Consider the following 17,487-nt stretch of genomic DNA (forward strand, 5'->3'; position numbering starts at 1 on the left):
CTCTGAGACTTATTGCCAAATAAGTTCACCCTTTCTTGTTCTTTTTGAGCTCTAGCTGGCTGGTTCAACTCAGCTGTTCTGTCTCAAAAGTCATCTCCAAGCTGACTGATTCAATATGGCTTCTTTCTCAGCCTTTGACTTCTTTGCTTTGCTTGGCCTTATTACTAACTTAGGCAAAGTGTTCTAATCTCCTAGCTCCTTCTCATTCTCTGACTCTTTCTGACTTCGCCTGTGTCCAGCTTGTTCTCTCTCTACAGCCTGTCTCTGTACAACTGTCCTGGTAAAACTGTCCCCTCTCCTATTTTCTCTCTGAGCTCTCATAGCCTCTCTATCCTATTCTGTCAAATCTTTCTCTGATTCGTTTCTTTTTCTGACACTCAATTAGACATCACTTTCAAGCACAGGTGCTTGCTTCTACAATTTTACCTTCTAATTTCTCCTTCAGTGTTTAGGATTAAAGATGTGTACAAAGGACATGTCTATATTCCAGCCAGAGGGACTAAAGGTGTGTGCTAGGGGCTGAGCCACACCACTAGTAGAAACAGATTTTTCCAGTAAACACCACAATCTTGGGGTTCATGGTGTGATCAAATATCCTACAACAGTCCTGCGAGAGCAGCAAGTGCTTTTAATCATTGCACCATTCCTCCAGCTCCTGTTTGTCTTTTTGACTTTTAAAATAGTTGTAATATGTCTTACACTGGGGGATAGAGCTGAGCTTTTGTAATGTGCAAAATAAAAGGTGAGATTTGACCAGTGAGGACGCAGATGCGCTTGGCTAAGCCAGTTATCTTAATGAACACCCATACAGTAAGAGATCCCTTTGAACATAGGAGTCAGTTACAACGTCTGGCATCAGACATTGTCCAATAGAGGAAATAAGCTGTGTTTATTGAATCATCATTCAACCAAACCTGGCTGGTTTCCTCTTCTATTTAAGTGAGTAGAGCTGCTCCCGTCTGTGGTAAGCTCCTGCTCTGCCAGCTCAGCTCTTATAATTAGTTGTTAGTGATTGTAGTCCAGGGTTCGAGTTGTAAGGGAAGGCCTCTGTGCGGTAGACAGCAGAGGGCTCGGCTCTTCAGGTATCAGTCACCACCCACACCAGTATTTACAAAAAATAGAACAGAACCACAACAACTAGAGAAAACACCATTTTATGATCAAGACGTGTGCTTTCTTACTGCAAGATTAAAGAGTTATTTTTGTTTTATTTGAGTCGAGATCTTGCTATGTTACTTGGGCTGACCTTTAACCTCTAGGCCCAAATGATCCTCCGCCTGTACCCTTCCCTAGTAGATAAGATTGTCGGCATGCATGTACACACCTGCACCAAGCTCTAAAATAAGCGTTTGCCTGACATTTGACTTTTTAATGCTCATCCATCTTCAGGGTAAGGAAAACAGTATTATTTATTAAACTGATGTCATTAGAAACCATGAAGAGTTAGCTGTGTGGAGGAAGGAAACATTCATTGTATACATTAATATGAAGGGATGATACTTTCCATCATAACATGATTATCAGTAGAAGTCCCAGTTATTCACAGAAATTTCTGGATTTAGATAACAAAATGATATTTGTCATCCTAGTTTGGAATGACTTTATTAAGCAGCAAATTTTTATTACTAGTAAAGTAGTATTCCTTTTGTAATTTGTGAAACAAAATAATGTTCTTTTTTTACGTTACTCTAACTAGTGTTTTTGTTTTTGTTTTTGCCTTGTATTTATTGCAAAACCCATTCTCTTTGCAGGTGAAATGTATCTTTACCCTAGGAGATATAGCCCAGTTATGTCCAGCCATAGTAGAGAAGAGAGTCTTCCTTCTAATCCAGTCTATTCTGGCTTCTTCTGCTCATGCAGATCACTGTAAGGTCCTTGAAGTCATGCTCTGTACCATTCTGTCCTAAGGCTCAGTTAACTGTCTCAATAGTAAGTCCTTTCCTCTTCCTCCTCTGCAGTACCATCATCTCAAGGGACCACAGATGCCCTTGCCAGTCAGCCTCCTTTCCAGGCCAGAAGCTCTGCCATGCCTTCTGTGATTAGAGCACATGCCATCATCACTTTAGGTAAGGGTACCACGTGGCAAAATGTGGCTGTAGTCTGTGAAGCTTAAGTGTGTTCTGAGTACTGTGCTATGTTCTGCTGAGGCTAAGCCTGCTGTAGTTCTTATGACTTTAACAGTTAACTCTAGTGTGAGGTCCCACCTCTGAGGATCCAGCTGCCTGTTCACAAGGAGAGCCCCTTGAGACTGTCACTCATGTGGTGATTATTTCTCTTGTTGCTTTGATGAAATAACTTTTAAGGAAGAAGGGTTCATTTTAGTACATACTTCAGAGCATTTTCCAGTCCAGGTTACAGAGCGAAAGCATGGTAGCAGTAGACAGGAAGTGAGCCAGGCTGAGATAGGATCCTCAAAATCCCTCTACCACTGACCCATGTCTCCTGCCTCTAACCTGACCTCACAAAACAGTCATCAGCTAGGAACTAAATATTCAGTCACATAAGCCTAAGTGGGACATTCTATACATATAAACAAACCATTATAATATACAGGGAGGTTTTTTTTTTTTGTAGCATTGTTTCTGCATGTTTTTTTAAATATTCACGGAATAGCTCAATGAGTCTATCAAGAAGTGTATTTCAGAGGTTGGAGAGATGGCTTAGTAGTTAAGAGCACTAGCTACTTTTCCAGAGGACCCAGGTTCAAGTCCTAGCACCTACATGACATCTCACAAGTAACTGCTAGTAACTCCAATTCTAGGAGATCTCATGCCCTCTTCTGGTCTCTGCAGGTACAAGCCACACAAATGACAAAAGCAGGCAAAGTGCCCATGCACATAAAATAAAAAAATAATTAAGAAAGCCAGGTGTACTGGTGCATGCCTATAATCCCGGTGCTAAAGATGCAGACTGACAGAGCGAAATCATGGTAGCAGTAGACAGGAAGTGAGCCAGGCTAAGATAGGATCCTCAAAATCTCTGAGGCTCACTGGCCTACCAGCCTAGCCTACTTGGTAAACTGCAGGCCAGTGAGAAGCCCTGTCTCAAGGGATAGTGCTTAAGAGCTTACAAGGGTGCTTAAGAGCACTTGAGGTTATCTTCTGGCCTCCACTGATACTTGTGCATGCACATAAGTCTGCACACACACAAAACAAAGAACTGCAACCTAGACATTACACAGAGTTTTAGGAATGGAAAGTTTGAAGCTCAGTTTATAGAAGGAGAATATTTATTTAATATTTTCCAGAACTGAAAGATTTGCTATGAACACATTTCTCTACCAGCTCAAATAGTTCATCATGAAAACACTGACCTCTGGCTATAATTTGAATATCCCATCTTTAAAGTGATTGTACATTTGGTAATAGGTGTAGTTTTGAATGGTGGCCTTTCTTGTTGCTGTGGTTTAGTTTAATACTTAAACATTCCGAGTAAGAGTGAAGCCTTCCCCAAGCCATAAAGCAAAAACACTAGTGAATATAATCCAGCCTTCTTCTAGCTGAATAAGGAATGAAATAAGTGAGACAGCATTCACTCCTGCACATCTAGCTTGCATTTCTAATGCAGCAAGGGTATTTAGAGCATGTATATAATCAAAAGTAAGATGTGTTAGGTTTTACTGACCATTTTGTGGATAAGTAGGTAGCTATAAAAAGAGTGACTTTAAGTGGAAGATGATTTTATTGTTGCAAAGGTATGTGATAGAGTTTATTCTAATGCTATTTTGAACTTCCAAATATTTGTTGTTTGTTGTTGTTTGTGATTTGAGGCATAATTTTACTTTATGTAAAATGCATAGTGTATAATCTAGACATCCTCCTCCCTTCTGTGATAGGTAAACTCTGCTTACAGCATGAAGACCTTGCAAAGAAAAGCATCCCCGCCCTTGTACGAGAACTTGAAGTAAGTGAGGATGTGGCTGTCCGCAACAATGTCATCATTGTGATGTGTGATCTCTGTATCCGGTACACTGTCATGGTGGACAATTATATTCCCAATATTTCCATCTGTCTGAAGGATTCAGACCCATTCATCCGAAAGCAGACACTGATCTTGCTTACCAACCTCTTACAGGTATGTGTAGGAGTCAGAACTCTCCTTTTCTGCTTTACCATTGCTGGTTTGAGGAACTATTAGTTAACAGTGGGAAATGTGCTTGCTTTGTTGTAGAATTCAAAGACAATTATTCTCCTTTCTGGTTTAATGTTCGGTGCTCACTGGCATATTTGCACAGCAGGCTTGTGAAGCAGTGCCATTCTATGTCAACAGATCTGCAGAGGGATCACTGCAGTCCAGGCCCCACTGCTCTTGACCACATCCGTGTGTTTCTGTCCTAATGCCTTTTTACAATGAAAATCATATTTGGAATGTACTGTCTTCCAGTGAGCTTGCAGTCTGTTTTCAGTCTGCAAGACATCTTGAGCTACAGAGCTATACACAGCATTTGGTATCTGTGTACATTCAGAGCTTGTGGATGGATAGCTTGTGGGTTTGATTATTTGAAAAGAAGGCATTCACTAACTTCTATATCCATCATACAGATTCATAAGGTCATCTCATCATATATTACATACCTTACAAAGGCACCAGTGGATCTATCTACCCATTAAAGCTGTATTCTTTGTGTAATTTTCCTTATAATGTAGATTTGATAAGTTTTTGCCCAAATATTCCTCTGTGTGCTTTCAGGGCTGTTAGGAAGTAGATGCTATCTAACCAAACTCCAATCCTAGATGGAACAGTAGCCAACAGGTGGGATGTTACATAAAGGAAAGCCAACAAATGTCTAGTGTTTACATAGTGAAGTCCATCCTGAAGTGTGCTGTTGTTTCCTTGTATAGGAGGAATATGTGAAGTGGAAGGGCTCTCTGTTCTTCCGATTTGTCAGCACTCTGGTGGACTCACACCCAGACATTGCCAGGTAATCTTGCGTTCATATATCCGACGGCACAACAACTTACTTAACTGTCTTTCCTTTCAGAGTAGTCTACAGTTGTTTGGGATTTGGTAAGCTTCTAATAATTACAAGAAAATCTTAAAATACTAAATGGAAGAATGGATTTAATATATGCATGTTTGGGGAGAAAAACAAACCAAAACCAAGCAGGCTGATAACTAAATAAGCTTAGCATTAACTATACTGTGCGCCAACACTGTGCCCTCACTATAAATTAGTGATGAGCACTCTGTGCCTTGTCAGTTAAACTGTGTACTATGGAAGGCATTAAGTAGTGACTCCTAGTGATTGCTAGATCAAAAAAGGTTAATTTTGACAAAGAGATTCAACTTTCTTTTCAGTTCAGAAATGGTAAGGAAGAGAGTCTAGGAACCAAGAGTGGGTGCACGGTGAAGAAGTGCAGCACACACATTGCAGAGGCTGTGTTTCTTGAGAATTGGAAGGGAGGAGTTTTATTTTGCCATTTTGTAATTCTTATCCTTGTATTTTCCTCTTAAAGACTTATGTTCCAGGGGTTTGAAAATGCTCTGATAGGATTTGCTATTCCAGATTACACTGTATGAATAATTATTTTTAAAGCAAATCTTCATTTGGAAAACAGGATGCTCAATGCCACAACAGAAGCCTCCACAGCAGGCTAAAGGTCTTCATAGAGTTCATTAACTATAAATAGCTCGTGATAATGGCTCCCTCTGGTTCTAAATTTGGTCACTGATAATTTAGTCTGTTTTCCGTAAAAGAATTTCTGTTAAGTTCTTTTGGTGTAATTTTGAAAGGAGGAACATTTCACATAACAAAGAGCAGAGAATTAGCCTTCTAATTAATACTCTCTAGGGCCAGAAGCAAAAAAGCTGGGGCTACCAGCTTCTTCTTTGCGTAGTCAGGGAGAGGATGAGATCTGCCAGTCTTGTGTAGCTTTAATGTGCTCCCATAGGTCCTTTGTGGCCAGCAGTTTTCATGGTCTGCAGTCTAGGCCTGGCAGAAGTGCTCAGAATGCTTTCAGGTGATGAACTTAGAATGCAGCACTCTCTGTCTAACCTGTATTTCTATCTTTTCTCTTATTTTCATCAGCTCCCAAACAAGCATGTTTAAAAGAGGCAATAGATAAGTTTAACCCAATTTAAACATTTCACAGTCTACACACATGTTGAAATATCATATGGCACCCCATAAATATGTAGTGCATATGAATTGATTGAAAATAATACATTTTAAAAAGTTGAAGAGAATATATAAGAATATATATCTTATATATATTAGTTTAGTTGTATCTTATTTAGATTAGTTTCTCTGTGTGTTCTGCCAAGTCAGAATATAAAAGGATATATTTAAAGAAGAGCATTAATCAGTATGCATAATATTTACATCAAAGGTGTGAATCCAGATTCTCAGGGCATATAGGTCAGAAGGAAATTCGGTCAGACCTTGATATTCTCACTAAAGGTTTGTATTCTATCTTATTTCCTTCTTCTGCATATCTGTGTTGGGCATACGTGCCACAGCATGCATGTGGAAGGTGAAAGGCGGCTTTCAGGTGTTACTTGCTCCTTTCACCATGTGGGTCCCAGTGTTAGCCTCTGGCCATTAGGAAGCAGGCCCTTTAGCTGTCTCACCAGCCCCTTTTATCTCTACAGTCTGGGTTTAAACCATGGTGTAAAAGTGGACAGGAGTTTCTTCTCTCAGAAAAGCTGATGTCTATATATGCTAGGCCAATGGTTAGACCTATTTGCTTATATTATGGATTAGTTTCTCCATGTATTTCTGCCAAGTCAGAATTTACCAAGAGAAGTCTATTGGATATCTTTTCTGGTCCAGTTGGATTTCCTAAAGATTCTGGCATGAGGAAACTGAGGAAGGAAAGGGAGGGACGAAAGCCCAGGGCCTTATACATGTTCTGTATGTGTTCTACCCATGGCCTACATCCTAGCACATCTTAAACAGGCCCATATAAAACCAAGTTTTAAGGCTAAAAAATGGTATAATGTTTTCTTTTCTGTCCAATGTGGTGGCCTTGTAGACTGGTAGTCACAGAATGATAGCCAGGTAATAAGCAGACCGTTTAATAGGCAGTTGCTGCCAAAGTTAAGGTCAAACAAAATATAGCTGAGAAACAAGAGGAAGGAAAACCAAAGGTGTCTTGACTTTGGAGACAGGGAGTCTCCATTCTGTGGAGAGCTAATGGAATGGGATGGGGGCATCCAGACAGCTGGAGAGTAGGGAAGGCATGTACAGGGAAGTGCTTAAATTCAGTTCAGTGGCATAGTCCATGGCGTGTTCACAGAGAGGTGGCATGAAATACAAACATGGGGCACTGTGGGTAAAGAAGTCAGGAAAATGGCAGGTGGGGGTGACAGGTGGGTACCTATGTATGAGCATTGAGGATCCTGAGTCATGCGTGATTTGGGGTTGAGAGAAAAATATCAAACTAACAGAATCCAGGGAAACAGAAAAGGCTGTGGAGCTGACCAGCGCATGTCTGTTGCTGTACCCAGTTGCCATCTCCCCCATGCCTTGCCTTCACCTTTCTTGAGTCTAAAGTTAAGTTTCTTTAAACTTTTCAGCAAACAAAAAAGCTTGATCCTTTTCTCACCAGAGTGTCAAAACTGAAACGTGCTGTTTTAGTAAACATTGCATTGACTGATTTCAGCTTCTAAGGGAAGGAAGGCTTCATGGCAGCTTCCATCCCTGCACATGCATTGTTGATGTGCAGGCTTTATGTGAATAATGCAGACTGTATGTGGCAGTTAAATATATGTGCCTAATAGTAACTTACCCTCAGAGGTAACACCTCTGCCGATGTGCACTCCAACCCTAAACCCCAAGAAGAAGTCCTGAGATCAGATTAAAGCAACCTTTCTTCTTACTGATGAATTAACAAATTTATAATTCAAATTCAGATCTGAGGGGAAAGTTCAGGTAGACATGAGAACACTGCTCCAGTAGGTTGGTCATTAAAAAACCACAGAGGGCAAATTCTTATTCTTCATTTCCTTGGGAGATTTGTTCTCCATTTAATGGTGTTCCCATCCTGGTCACAGATGGTTTACCAGAGTTAGTTAGTTTAGAAAGAACTCCTTCTGATGTTGTGACCTTTGCCTTTCAAATGCAGATTTCTAGACAAAACAATCTTGTAAAGACTACTTGGTGGCTCAAACTTGTAATACCAGCACTCAGGAGGTGGAAACAGGATCAGGAGTTCAACTGTTTATCAAGAGCAAGGTGAACATGGGCTACTTGAGACCCTGTCTCAACAAAAAGAGAGTGCATTGAGAACTCATAGATGACAGGCTTTTAAAGCAGACCTTAAGTGAAATTTTCCCAGGAACTTTTATTTGTTATACAAAGCTGTGTTTAATCCCATATTTGAAAATTACCCTACACAGAACCAGGGTCCTTCTAATTCTTTCCCACAGCTCCTTTCAGCCTTCCCTTCTGGCCCATTTCCATTCTTTGATGACACCTGCCAACCTGCAGAAACACTCTCTCTACCAGGGACCTAATAGCCACCAGCAACAAAAGAACAGAACATCCACCCAACAGAGACAAAGCCAGATAGATAGCTATGCAACAAACATTTCAGTCATTCTTACTCTAGATGCCAGGGCAAAATCACAAGCCTGAGCAACCAAGACAGTTTGCTTCCTCCAGAAGCCAGCAACCCTATTTGCAATAAGCCCTGAGAAAAGCAATTTTGCTAAAACACAAGACAAGTACTTCAGAATAGTAATTATGCATGTGTTTTAGGACCTTAAAGAGGATATGAATAAATGCTTTAATGAGGACCATGAAAACATATACAGTTAATGAAATAGTAAAAACCATTCAAGACCTGAAGGTAGAATTTATCAAACAAATAGAGTCACTAAAAAAAAACAAAGTGAAATAACTGGAAATGGAAACCTCAAGATGTCAAACACAAACCTCAGAAGTAAGCCTCACCAATAGATTAAAAGTCTTGGAAGGAAGGATTTCAGGTCTTGCAGACAAAATGAAGAAATGGATAGCTTAGGCAAAGAGAATGTATCTGGGAGGCAAGGGGAGAAATCCAGGCACAAAACATCCAGGTCTAGAACATTATAAAAAAAGACCAAATCTATGAATAATAGAGGAAAACAAAGAAACCCAGGTCAAAGGCACAGAATATTTTCAACAAAATTAGAGAAGAAAGTTTCCCCAACCTAAAGAAGCATACAGAACACCAAGTAGACTGGACCAGAAAAGAAATTCCCCACAATGCATAATAAAACACTAAATATATAGAACAGAGAAATGGCATTAAACACTTCAAGTTCAAGGGAAAAGGCCAAGTTGTATATAAAGACAGGCCTATTAGAATAACACCTGCCTTTTCAATGGAAACTCTAAAAGCCAGAAGGGCCTAAGTCTATATTCTACAAACAGAGACCACAGATGCCAGCCAGACTACTGAACCTAGCAAAATTATTAATCACAATCAACAGGAAAAGAAAAAGCACTCCACTATAAAAACAAATTTAAGCAATTTCTGTCCACCAGTCCAGTGTATAGACTTCAGTCAGTCTGAAGAGAAGTTAACTACACCCAAGAAGACACAATAAAAAACTAATCCCAAAACAGTAAATCAGAGGGAGTGGCGTGACTCACAACAACAACATAGGGGTCAGAAACATTGTTCACTAGCAACACTGTTAATGGTCTTAGTTTCCCAAGTAAAAAGACAGACAAACAGATTAAATTAGAAGACAGGATCCATCTTTCTGCTGCATCCAAGAAGGTGGAAAGGGGTATTTCAAGTAAATGGACCCAAGAAGCAAACAAGCATAGCTACTTTAATATCTGACAAAATAGACTTCAAACCAAAACTAATCAGAAGAGATAAGGAAGGAAACTACATAGTCATTAAAGGAAAAAATCTACCAAGAGGACATTGCAATTCTAAACATTTATGCATCAGTTCATAAAAGAAACACTACTACAAACAACTAAAATCACATATTGACCCTAACACACTGATAGTGGATGACTTTAATACCCAACACTCTCCAATAAATAGGCCATCCAGATAAAAACTAAACAGATGCACTAAAGTTAAATGACATCACAAATCAAGGGGACCTGGCAGATATTTACAGAACATTTCACTGAAACACTAGGTTATATACTTCCTCTTTAGCTCCTCATGGAACTTTCTGCAAAGTTAACCACATATTAGGACCCAGAGCAAGTTTCAACAGATACAAGAAAAGTAGGATAACACCCACATCCTATCTGACAACCATGGATTAAAACATGATATCCAAAACAGAAATAGCAGAAAATATACAAACTCAAAGACACTGAAAACTCACTGCAGACTGAAAATTGAGGCAAGAAATAAAGAAGGAGCTTACAAACTCTTAGAATTGAATGAAAAAAACACAATATACCCAAGCCTATGGGACACAGCCAAATTAACCAAAAGACGGAGTCATTGATAAAATTAAAGACTGAAAGAGAAATATTACAGTAGACACTGAGAAAATCCAGAGAATCATAAGGATGGGTTTTAACAATCTTTGTTCACCACACTTGAAAACATTAAAAGAAGTGGATCAATTTTTTGATATATATGGCCTAAATCAAGATAAAATAAACATTTTAAACAGATCTATGAGCCCTAGGAAGATAGCAGTAATCCCAACACAGCTCCCAGCACCCACATACATGGTGGCTCATGACCATCTGTAACAGGATCTGGTGGATGGATGAATAGATGCATAGATAGATACATAGATAGAAAATATAAATAAAAAGTGTGGCCCCATGAAACTAAAAAGCTTCTTTATGGCAAAGGATACCATCATTCAAGCGAAATGAGAGCCTAAAGAAGGGAGATGGGGAGGGGCCTTACAATTTACATATCTGACAGAATGTCAGTGTCTAGAATATAAAAAGAACCAAAAAAAAAAAAAAAAAAGTAAACATCTCAATTTTAAAACAGGCAGTAGAACCAATCAGAGAGTTCTCAAAAATAAAAGCACAAATGGCTGAGAAACACTTAAAAGAAATGTTCAAGATTCTTAGCCATCAGAGAAATGCAAATTAAACCTACTTTGGCAATTTCATCTTACCCTAGTCAGCATGGGCAAACTCAAATGACAGCTCAAGCTGGTGAGGCTGTGTGTGGGGAAAGGGGAACACTTACTGCTGATGGGAGTGCTGTCTGACTTGGCCTCTATGAGAATCAGTGTGGAGCTGCCTTGAGAATTGTTGTACCTCAAGATCCACCTGTACCTTCATCAGGCGTACACCCAAAGAACTCTGTTTCTTACTACAGAGATCTTACTCATACTTAAAGTTATGAATTTGGCAGGTAAGTGGGTGGAACTCGAAACAGTCATCCTGAGTGAGGCAACCCAGATGAAAACATAATATATCATGTTACCTCTTACGGATGGCTATTAGCTTTAAAGTGTTCCATATCTGTGCTACCAGCTGAATGACCACAGAGGTTAGCTACCTAGTAAAGCATGGCAGGGGAGCAGGCACAAGGGGATCTCCCAGGAAAGGGGCAAAATAGAATATGGTGTTGTGGAGAGATAGCAGGGAAATTAGAATAAAAGGATTAACTTGGGATGGAAGAACAAGATAAAGGAAGGAATATGGGGAGGGATAGCTAACACTAATGGCCCTCTGAAAAGCCATATGGAAGCCTGTTACTATAGAAGCTTCCTAAAACATATTCACATATAAAAGGAATTTAAATGCCATCACCATATTTTAGGGAAAACAATCCCAAGACTGAAACCCCCAGTTCCAGGAATAGGTTACAACTCGTGGAGTCCTTGGCTAAAGACCTCCCGTGGGCTTCCTCAAACATCATAGACTATTGCCAGTGCCATCGGTTGTTCTTCACATCCTGATGCTAAGACCCTGTTGCTGAGGATACTTCGTAACATCAACAAGCATGGAAAAGTCCAGCTGGTACCTGTCTAGAATCTTCACTCCTGCTGACTCGCACTCATGGTACTGAAGATACTCTGCATGCTGCTACCAGAGGAGAAAAGCAGTCTGAGTCACTCAGCTGTAAGCCCTGCAGCCTACAGCGGCCTGTCTGCAGGGTACTGGGCCTCAGATAGAGTGGCACAAATGTTACCACAGGGGGGTGGTACTTAACTACTTTTTTAAAACTAGATTTAAGGCCCATACACAAGATGGAACCCATACCTCAAACTGGTAAAGTGGCCAAGAACCTGAGACCAGTTAGGTAATGGGCCTAAGGGATATCCTAATCCTGTTGTTCTGCTAAGGGAAAATAAGACTGAAATGACTCTTTATGACATAGTGCTCTACCTCAGTGGCTCACTCAGCCCTCACCAGAGAAGCTTCTTGGAGAAGATGGTAATTAACACAGAGTAGAGAGTGAGAGACTTTGGAACACTCAGGCCTAAATGGGATGTCTTCATCAAAGCCCCAACCCCTCAGGCTCAGGGAACTATATGGAAGAAAGGGAAAGAGATTGCAGGAACCAGAGGTCATGGATGACTTCAAGGAAGCAATGTCTTCCAGATGAATTCCCAGAGACTGTGGCAACATGCACAAGACTCCAGCACTGAGAAGGAGTGATGGGCACAGTCCCAGCCCTAACCGAGAATCTTTGCAATTAACCCTGCCAGGAGAGGGAAAATGAGTTTTCTTCGGTGGAGTGTCACTGGATGTATCGAGGGCTCTCCAGGACAGGCCCATGCTCTTGCAGTTGGCCAATACAAAACAAACTCCATGTTTGTTTTGTGGGCTTCTTTATTTGGGTTTTGTGTTTATTTGGTTTGGTTTTTTTGTCTTTGTTTTTTTGCTTTTTAGAGGGTCAGGAGAAAGAACTTGAAGTTTGGTTAGTAGGGAAGTGGGGAGGATCTAGGAGGAGTTGGGAGAGGTGAATAGATAATGTGATCAAAATATATATTGTATGAAAAAATTATGTTGTACTTGGCACCATTTTTAGAAAACATTTTAAATAATTTTTTAAAAGGTTATCCTGATATGTTATTTTCTGGACAGTACCTGGTTGTCCTCTACAGAACTTTTAAAAACTAAGCTTTTTTACATCATGGTTTCTAAGTTCCTTGTTCTGAATGTTAATTGATATGTATAATACAAACTAGTTAAATTCTCAGTCTGACAAATACAACTTGGAAAAGTCAGTTTCCAGCAATGTCCTAGTACCATCTAAAGCCAAATACAAGACTTTAACCGTCAACCTTGCCTCTGCTCCCCTTGCCAGTGCTCCTGGGTAGGTGGGAGTCTTGGCTGAGTTATACAGTAAAACTATAGCTCTGTTCATGATCCGAATCACAGCAAGCCCTACCTCACCTGGGCAGCCCCTTAGCAAGTCTTGGTGTTCGTTCATTCCTATTGTGGTATCACAGAAATGATCATGTAGGCTGCAGGTGACAGTTGGGCTTTGGAAGCCATTAGAAGTTTGTCCTTCATTTCTGTATGATCTTATGTGGTATTTGTCACATGTGTGACATTGTATACAGCTTCAGGACTTCCAGCTTTAGAGCCATAGGTGCAAGGAAAGTGCCCAGGACTTGTTGATGATTCCAAAACTCGGGGATAGTCATTAATTCTCTGGAGAGTGGTTGCTTCCTAGCCCAACAGCAAAGCTCTTACTATCACTAGTCTTAAGGAAAGTTTCATGTATTAAAATGGGCTTTTGCTCATCTTTGTGGGCAACAGGTTGAAGTTGGAATATGAAGGCCTCAGGCTCATTTTCAAGCAACCATTATCGTTGCATTATCCATGAGGACCTAGGCCTCTGCTTGAAAGAGTTTTGGAGAAGTTGGTTGTTTCTTTCTATCAGAAGTATAGCTGAGTAGTAATACCATATTTGAGTTTTGAAATAAAAACTAATAGAGCAGAATAGAGAGATGGTCCAGCAGGTAAGGCTGTTCTTGCAGAGGACACAGTTCTGTTCCTCAGCTCCAGGGATTTTGAAACCCTTTTCTGGCCTCCTCAGGCTACACATCTGTAACATATGGACATACCCCTACACACATGCATACACATACTTAAAAGTACTAAATCTTAACAATAAACAAAACCTGATGAAGAAGGCATTTATATAGCCCTTAGCTTTGAAATGAAACGTTGAGCCTGTACAGACAAAGCAAGTAACATCCTTGACTTGCTTTGAGCTGTTCGTTGGGCTGTATTTCGAGTTCTGTGCTTTTTCTGGGTAGCAGCAGAATTCTCAGTGACTCTGTAGACTGACGGTGAATAGTAAGTCTCCTTGTGCCTCTCTCCTTTGCAGCCTTGGGAAGTTCTGCCTGGCTCACTTGTTGCTGAAAAGGAACCCTACCATGTTTTTCCAGCACTTCATTGAGTGCATATTCCACTTCAACAGCTATGAGAAGCATGGGCAGTATAACAAGTTTTCCCAGTCAGAGAGGTAAGTGGCTGGGGTGAGGTCTCCAGGCCTCAGGAAGAGTTTCAGGAAGGCTTCGGACTGCTGCCCATGTCGTATGCATAGGTTGGACACTGGCACTTACATGATGTCTTCTTCAGTGATCTTTTTTTTTTTTTGACACGATGACAAAAGATAATGCCTGTAATGACACTAGAGCCTCTCAGTGTCCTTGTCACACAACTTTGAGGCTGCTTTATATGAATCTTTGCCACCTGTATCCACACAAGCAGTAATATTTTCCTGTTCTACACCAGAGGGAAGCCCCTGTTTTTGCTAAAGGGAAAGACAAACAAGGAGAAGCGAATGAGAATCTACAAGTTTCTTCTTGAGCACTTCACAGATGAGCAGAGATTCAATGTCACTTCCAAGATCTGTCTTAACATTTTGGGTATGTCTGGTGTCTTTGAGATAAATGTGTTCTTAAAATACAGTGTCGACGAGAACACAGCAGGTCTGTGTAGAAGACGTGTCTGTTTTGTCCATCTTGGCATCAGCTATGTGTCTTAGAACCCCAACCTGTAATGGGGCTGTCACTTCCCTACTTCTGTGAATTCTCTTTCCCCTCTGGGCCAAGGGTTTATCAGAGGCTGGTCCTGTGTTCCCTCAGCATGCTTCACGGATGGCATCCTGCCTGTAGACATGGAAGCCAGCGAGTTACTCTCAGATACCTTTGACATCCTCAGCTCCAAGGAGATCAAACTATTGGCAATGAGAGCACAAGCATCCAAGGACCTCCAGGAAGAAGATGACCTGGCTCTGGCAAATGTGGTCATGCAGGAGGCCCAGATGAAGATCATCTCACAGGTACGTGCCCTCTGCTGCTCCACAGTGTGGGCTGGGCATTCAAGTCCCGCGGGGCCTTTCTTACCACTGACTTTACTGTGCTCAGCTGGTTGTGGTTCTAAAGTCTCTGCCTCTAGCCACAGCTCCTCCCATGAGTGTGTCTACTTGCTTGCCTGGGTGTGCCATGGTGTCTCAAACTGACTGTCAGAACTAAATTAATCATTTCTCCTTGCTTGGTTTCTTCTCCCAGTCTGTTGCAGGGAATGGAACAATTATATACCAAAGGTATATGTACCTGAAAGTTCCTTTTTAGATAGTTTGTGATACAGCCAAAGGCAGAAAAGGAATCTGGCATGCCAAGAATATGTTTGGGTTGACCAAAGATGTCAAATTAGAAATTCAATGACTGGAACAACCTAGGCACCACGGCCCTCAGCAGACTCCATGTAATTGTACCTAATTTGGTTTGTATTTCCCACCTAATCCCTGGAGTCTTCTGATCCCAATGAAACAAATTTTGATTACACCCAATCCAACAAGATCCAGATCTTGTCTGTTTTGCTTGCATGCCTGTCTCTTTTGCCTTTCTGGTGATTGTTTCTTTAAGCCTGTGGCATTTTCTGTCAGCACCCTTTCTGTCTCTGTTTTTTCTCTTGCCAGAAAAGTCTTTCTTCAACACAATTATTCTCTATAAAATATACTGAAAATGGCTGCTAAGGCAGGAAGAAACTTCCAGGGGGTTGGTTTGTAGATGTTCTGTGGTATCGAACACTTAGTACTTTGCGAATGCTCATGGGATCTTTCTATTAAAGCTGGTAACAATTGGGCTGGGAAAAGGGCCCAGCAGTTAAGAGCGCTTGCTGTTCAGCTCCCTGCACCCACATGGAAACTCACAATGGCTTTAACTGGTGTTCCAGGGATTCCAGTGCACTTCTGATTTCTGCAGGCTCCTGTATGCATGTGGTACACACATAGAAACTTAGGCACACATACATACACGAAATAAGTGTTTGTTTTTTTAAAAGGAAAGGTAAAAGTATCAGATGTTATATAACTCTTAAGCTACCTTGGAGGTGCTCTGTCACCTTCTAGATAGATTCTTAAGGATAGAAAACTGTCTGCCCTTACCTCATTCCTTCCCTTTTTCCTCAGATGTATTCTGTTCCATTCCTTTGACACTCGTTCTTCTGTCTAAATCAGTTTTCTCAAACTTCCAAATGCTAGCACCCTTCAATACAGTTCCTTATGTTGTTATGACCCCCAACCATAAAATTACTTTGTTGCTACTTCATAGCTGTAATTTTGCTATTGTTCTGACTTGTAAACATCTGATATGCAGGATATCTGATATATGACCCTTGTGGGTTAAAAAATGGTCTGAGTGCTCACTCTCTCCACACAAACTGCTCTTAGCCCATTCTTATCCCCACACATCTAAATCTGCCTCACAAAGATTCCTCCGGTGTACGTCCTTGTCTACTCCTGCCTTTCCCAGTATCCTTCCTCTCCATCAGTTCCCCAGCTCCTACAGCTTGTCATCTCCAGCCGTTTACCACAACACACACTGGTTTGGAAGCAGTGTAAGGCAGGAACTCTTGATGTCTTTTCTGTGTCTCCAGAGGTTAGCTTGTGTCTAGGACAGAGAATGTGCTTGACGATACTTGTTGAGTGCATTTAGGCAACATTTAATGACAGTGACTAAACTCCCTGTATCTTCAGATGCATGTTTATTACCTTGTGTATTTCATTTGTTATCCTATTTTAGGGACTCTGAGCCAAAGCTTTAGAAATGAGGGGCATACAAACAAGAAACCCTGTCAGCTTTAAATGAAAAAGAAAGAGTACATTTCAGCCTCAGAAAGATAATCTTACTCATGTGGGGTAATATAATGAGTTACTTTTAATTCTTAGATTTATTGCACAATATCTTGGATACTGATTATTTAAATCACATACTATTTGTTTATTTGCCTATTTGTTTGTTCTTTTAAAAGGTCTTACCTTGTGACTCAGGTTGGCCTAGAATTCTTGATCTTCCTTTCTCAGCCTCCCGAGTACTGAGATTATAAGGCTCGGGTCATCACACTCCAGTACATTACACTTTCAAAAATGTATACAGAGTTATATATACATATAAAAAGGCAGAAGCATGTGTGCATTCATGAGCACTTGCATACACACACATACATGTGCACACTTACACAACTATAGATCATTGTCTTTTTACACACAAGATTATAATGTATCTGTCTGATGGTTACATGACCAGATTGTCTTTCAAAAGCAAGAATATAGCCGGGCGGTGGTGGCGCACGCCTTTAAT

The 17,487-nt window shown here is 40.6% G+C and overlaps 1 protein-coding gene across 2 annotated transcripts in view; it reads left to right on the plus strand.

Moving 5' to 3' along the window:
• Ncapd3 (non-SMC condensin II complex subunit D3) overlaps positions 1–17,487 on the plus strand; it is a 63,475-nt gene that overhangs the window by 35,621 nt on the left and 10,367 nt on the right. The window contains exons 21-28 of one of the 2 annotated variants that reach the window (XM_031345382.1): positions 1,752–1,866; positions 1,959–2,066; positions 3,836–3,903; positions 4,018–4,074; positions 4,842–4,921; positions 14,226–14,363; positions 14,636–14,769; positions 14,989–15,185. In XM_031345382.1, coding sequence (XP_031201242.1) covers positions 1,752–1,866; positions 1,959–2,066; positions 3,836–3,903; positions 4,018–4,074; positions 4,842–4,921; positions 14,226–14,363; positions 14,636–14,769; positions 14,989–15,185 — 897 coding nt within the window. Of the gene's footprint in view, positions 1–1,751; positions 1,867–1,958; positions 2,067–3,835; positions 4,075–4,841; positions 4,922–14,225; positions 14,364–14,635; positions 14,770–14,988; positions 15,186–17,487 lie in introns of both variants that reach the window. The other variant, XM_031345381.1, reaches the window with a different exon arrangement.

The sequence above is a fragment of the Mastomys coucha genome, unplaced genomic scaffold, assembly GCF_008632895.1.
Source record: "Mastomys coucha isolate ucsf_1 unplaced genomic scaffold, UCSF_Mcou_1 pScaffold23, whole genome shotgun sequence".
Lineage (NCBI taxonomy): Eukaryota > Metazoa > Chordata > Mammalia > Rodentia > Muridae > Mastomys > Mastomys coucha.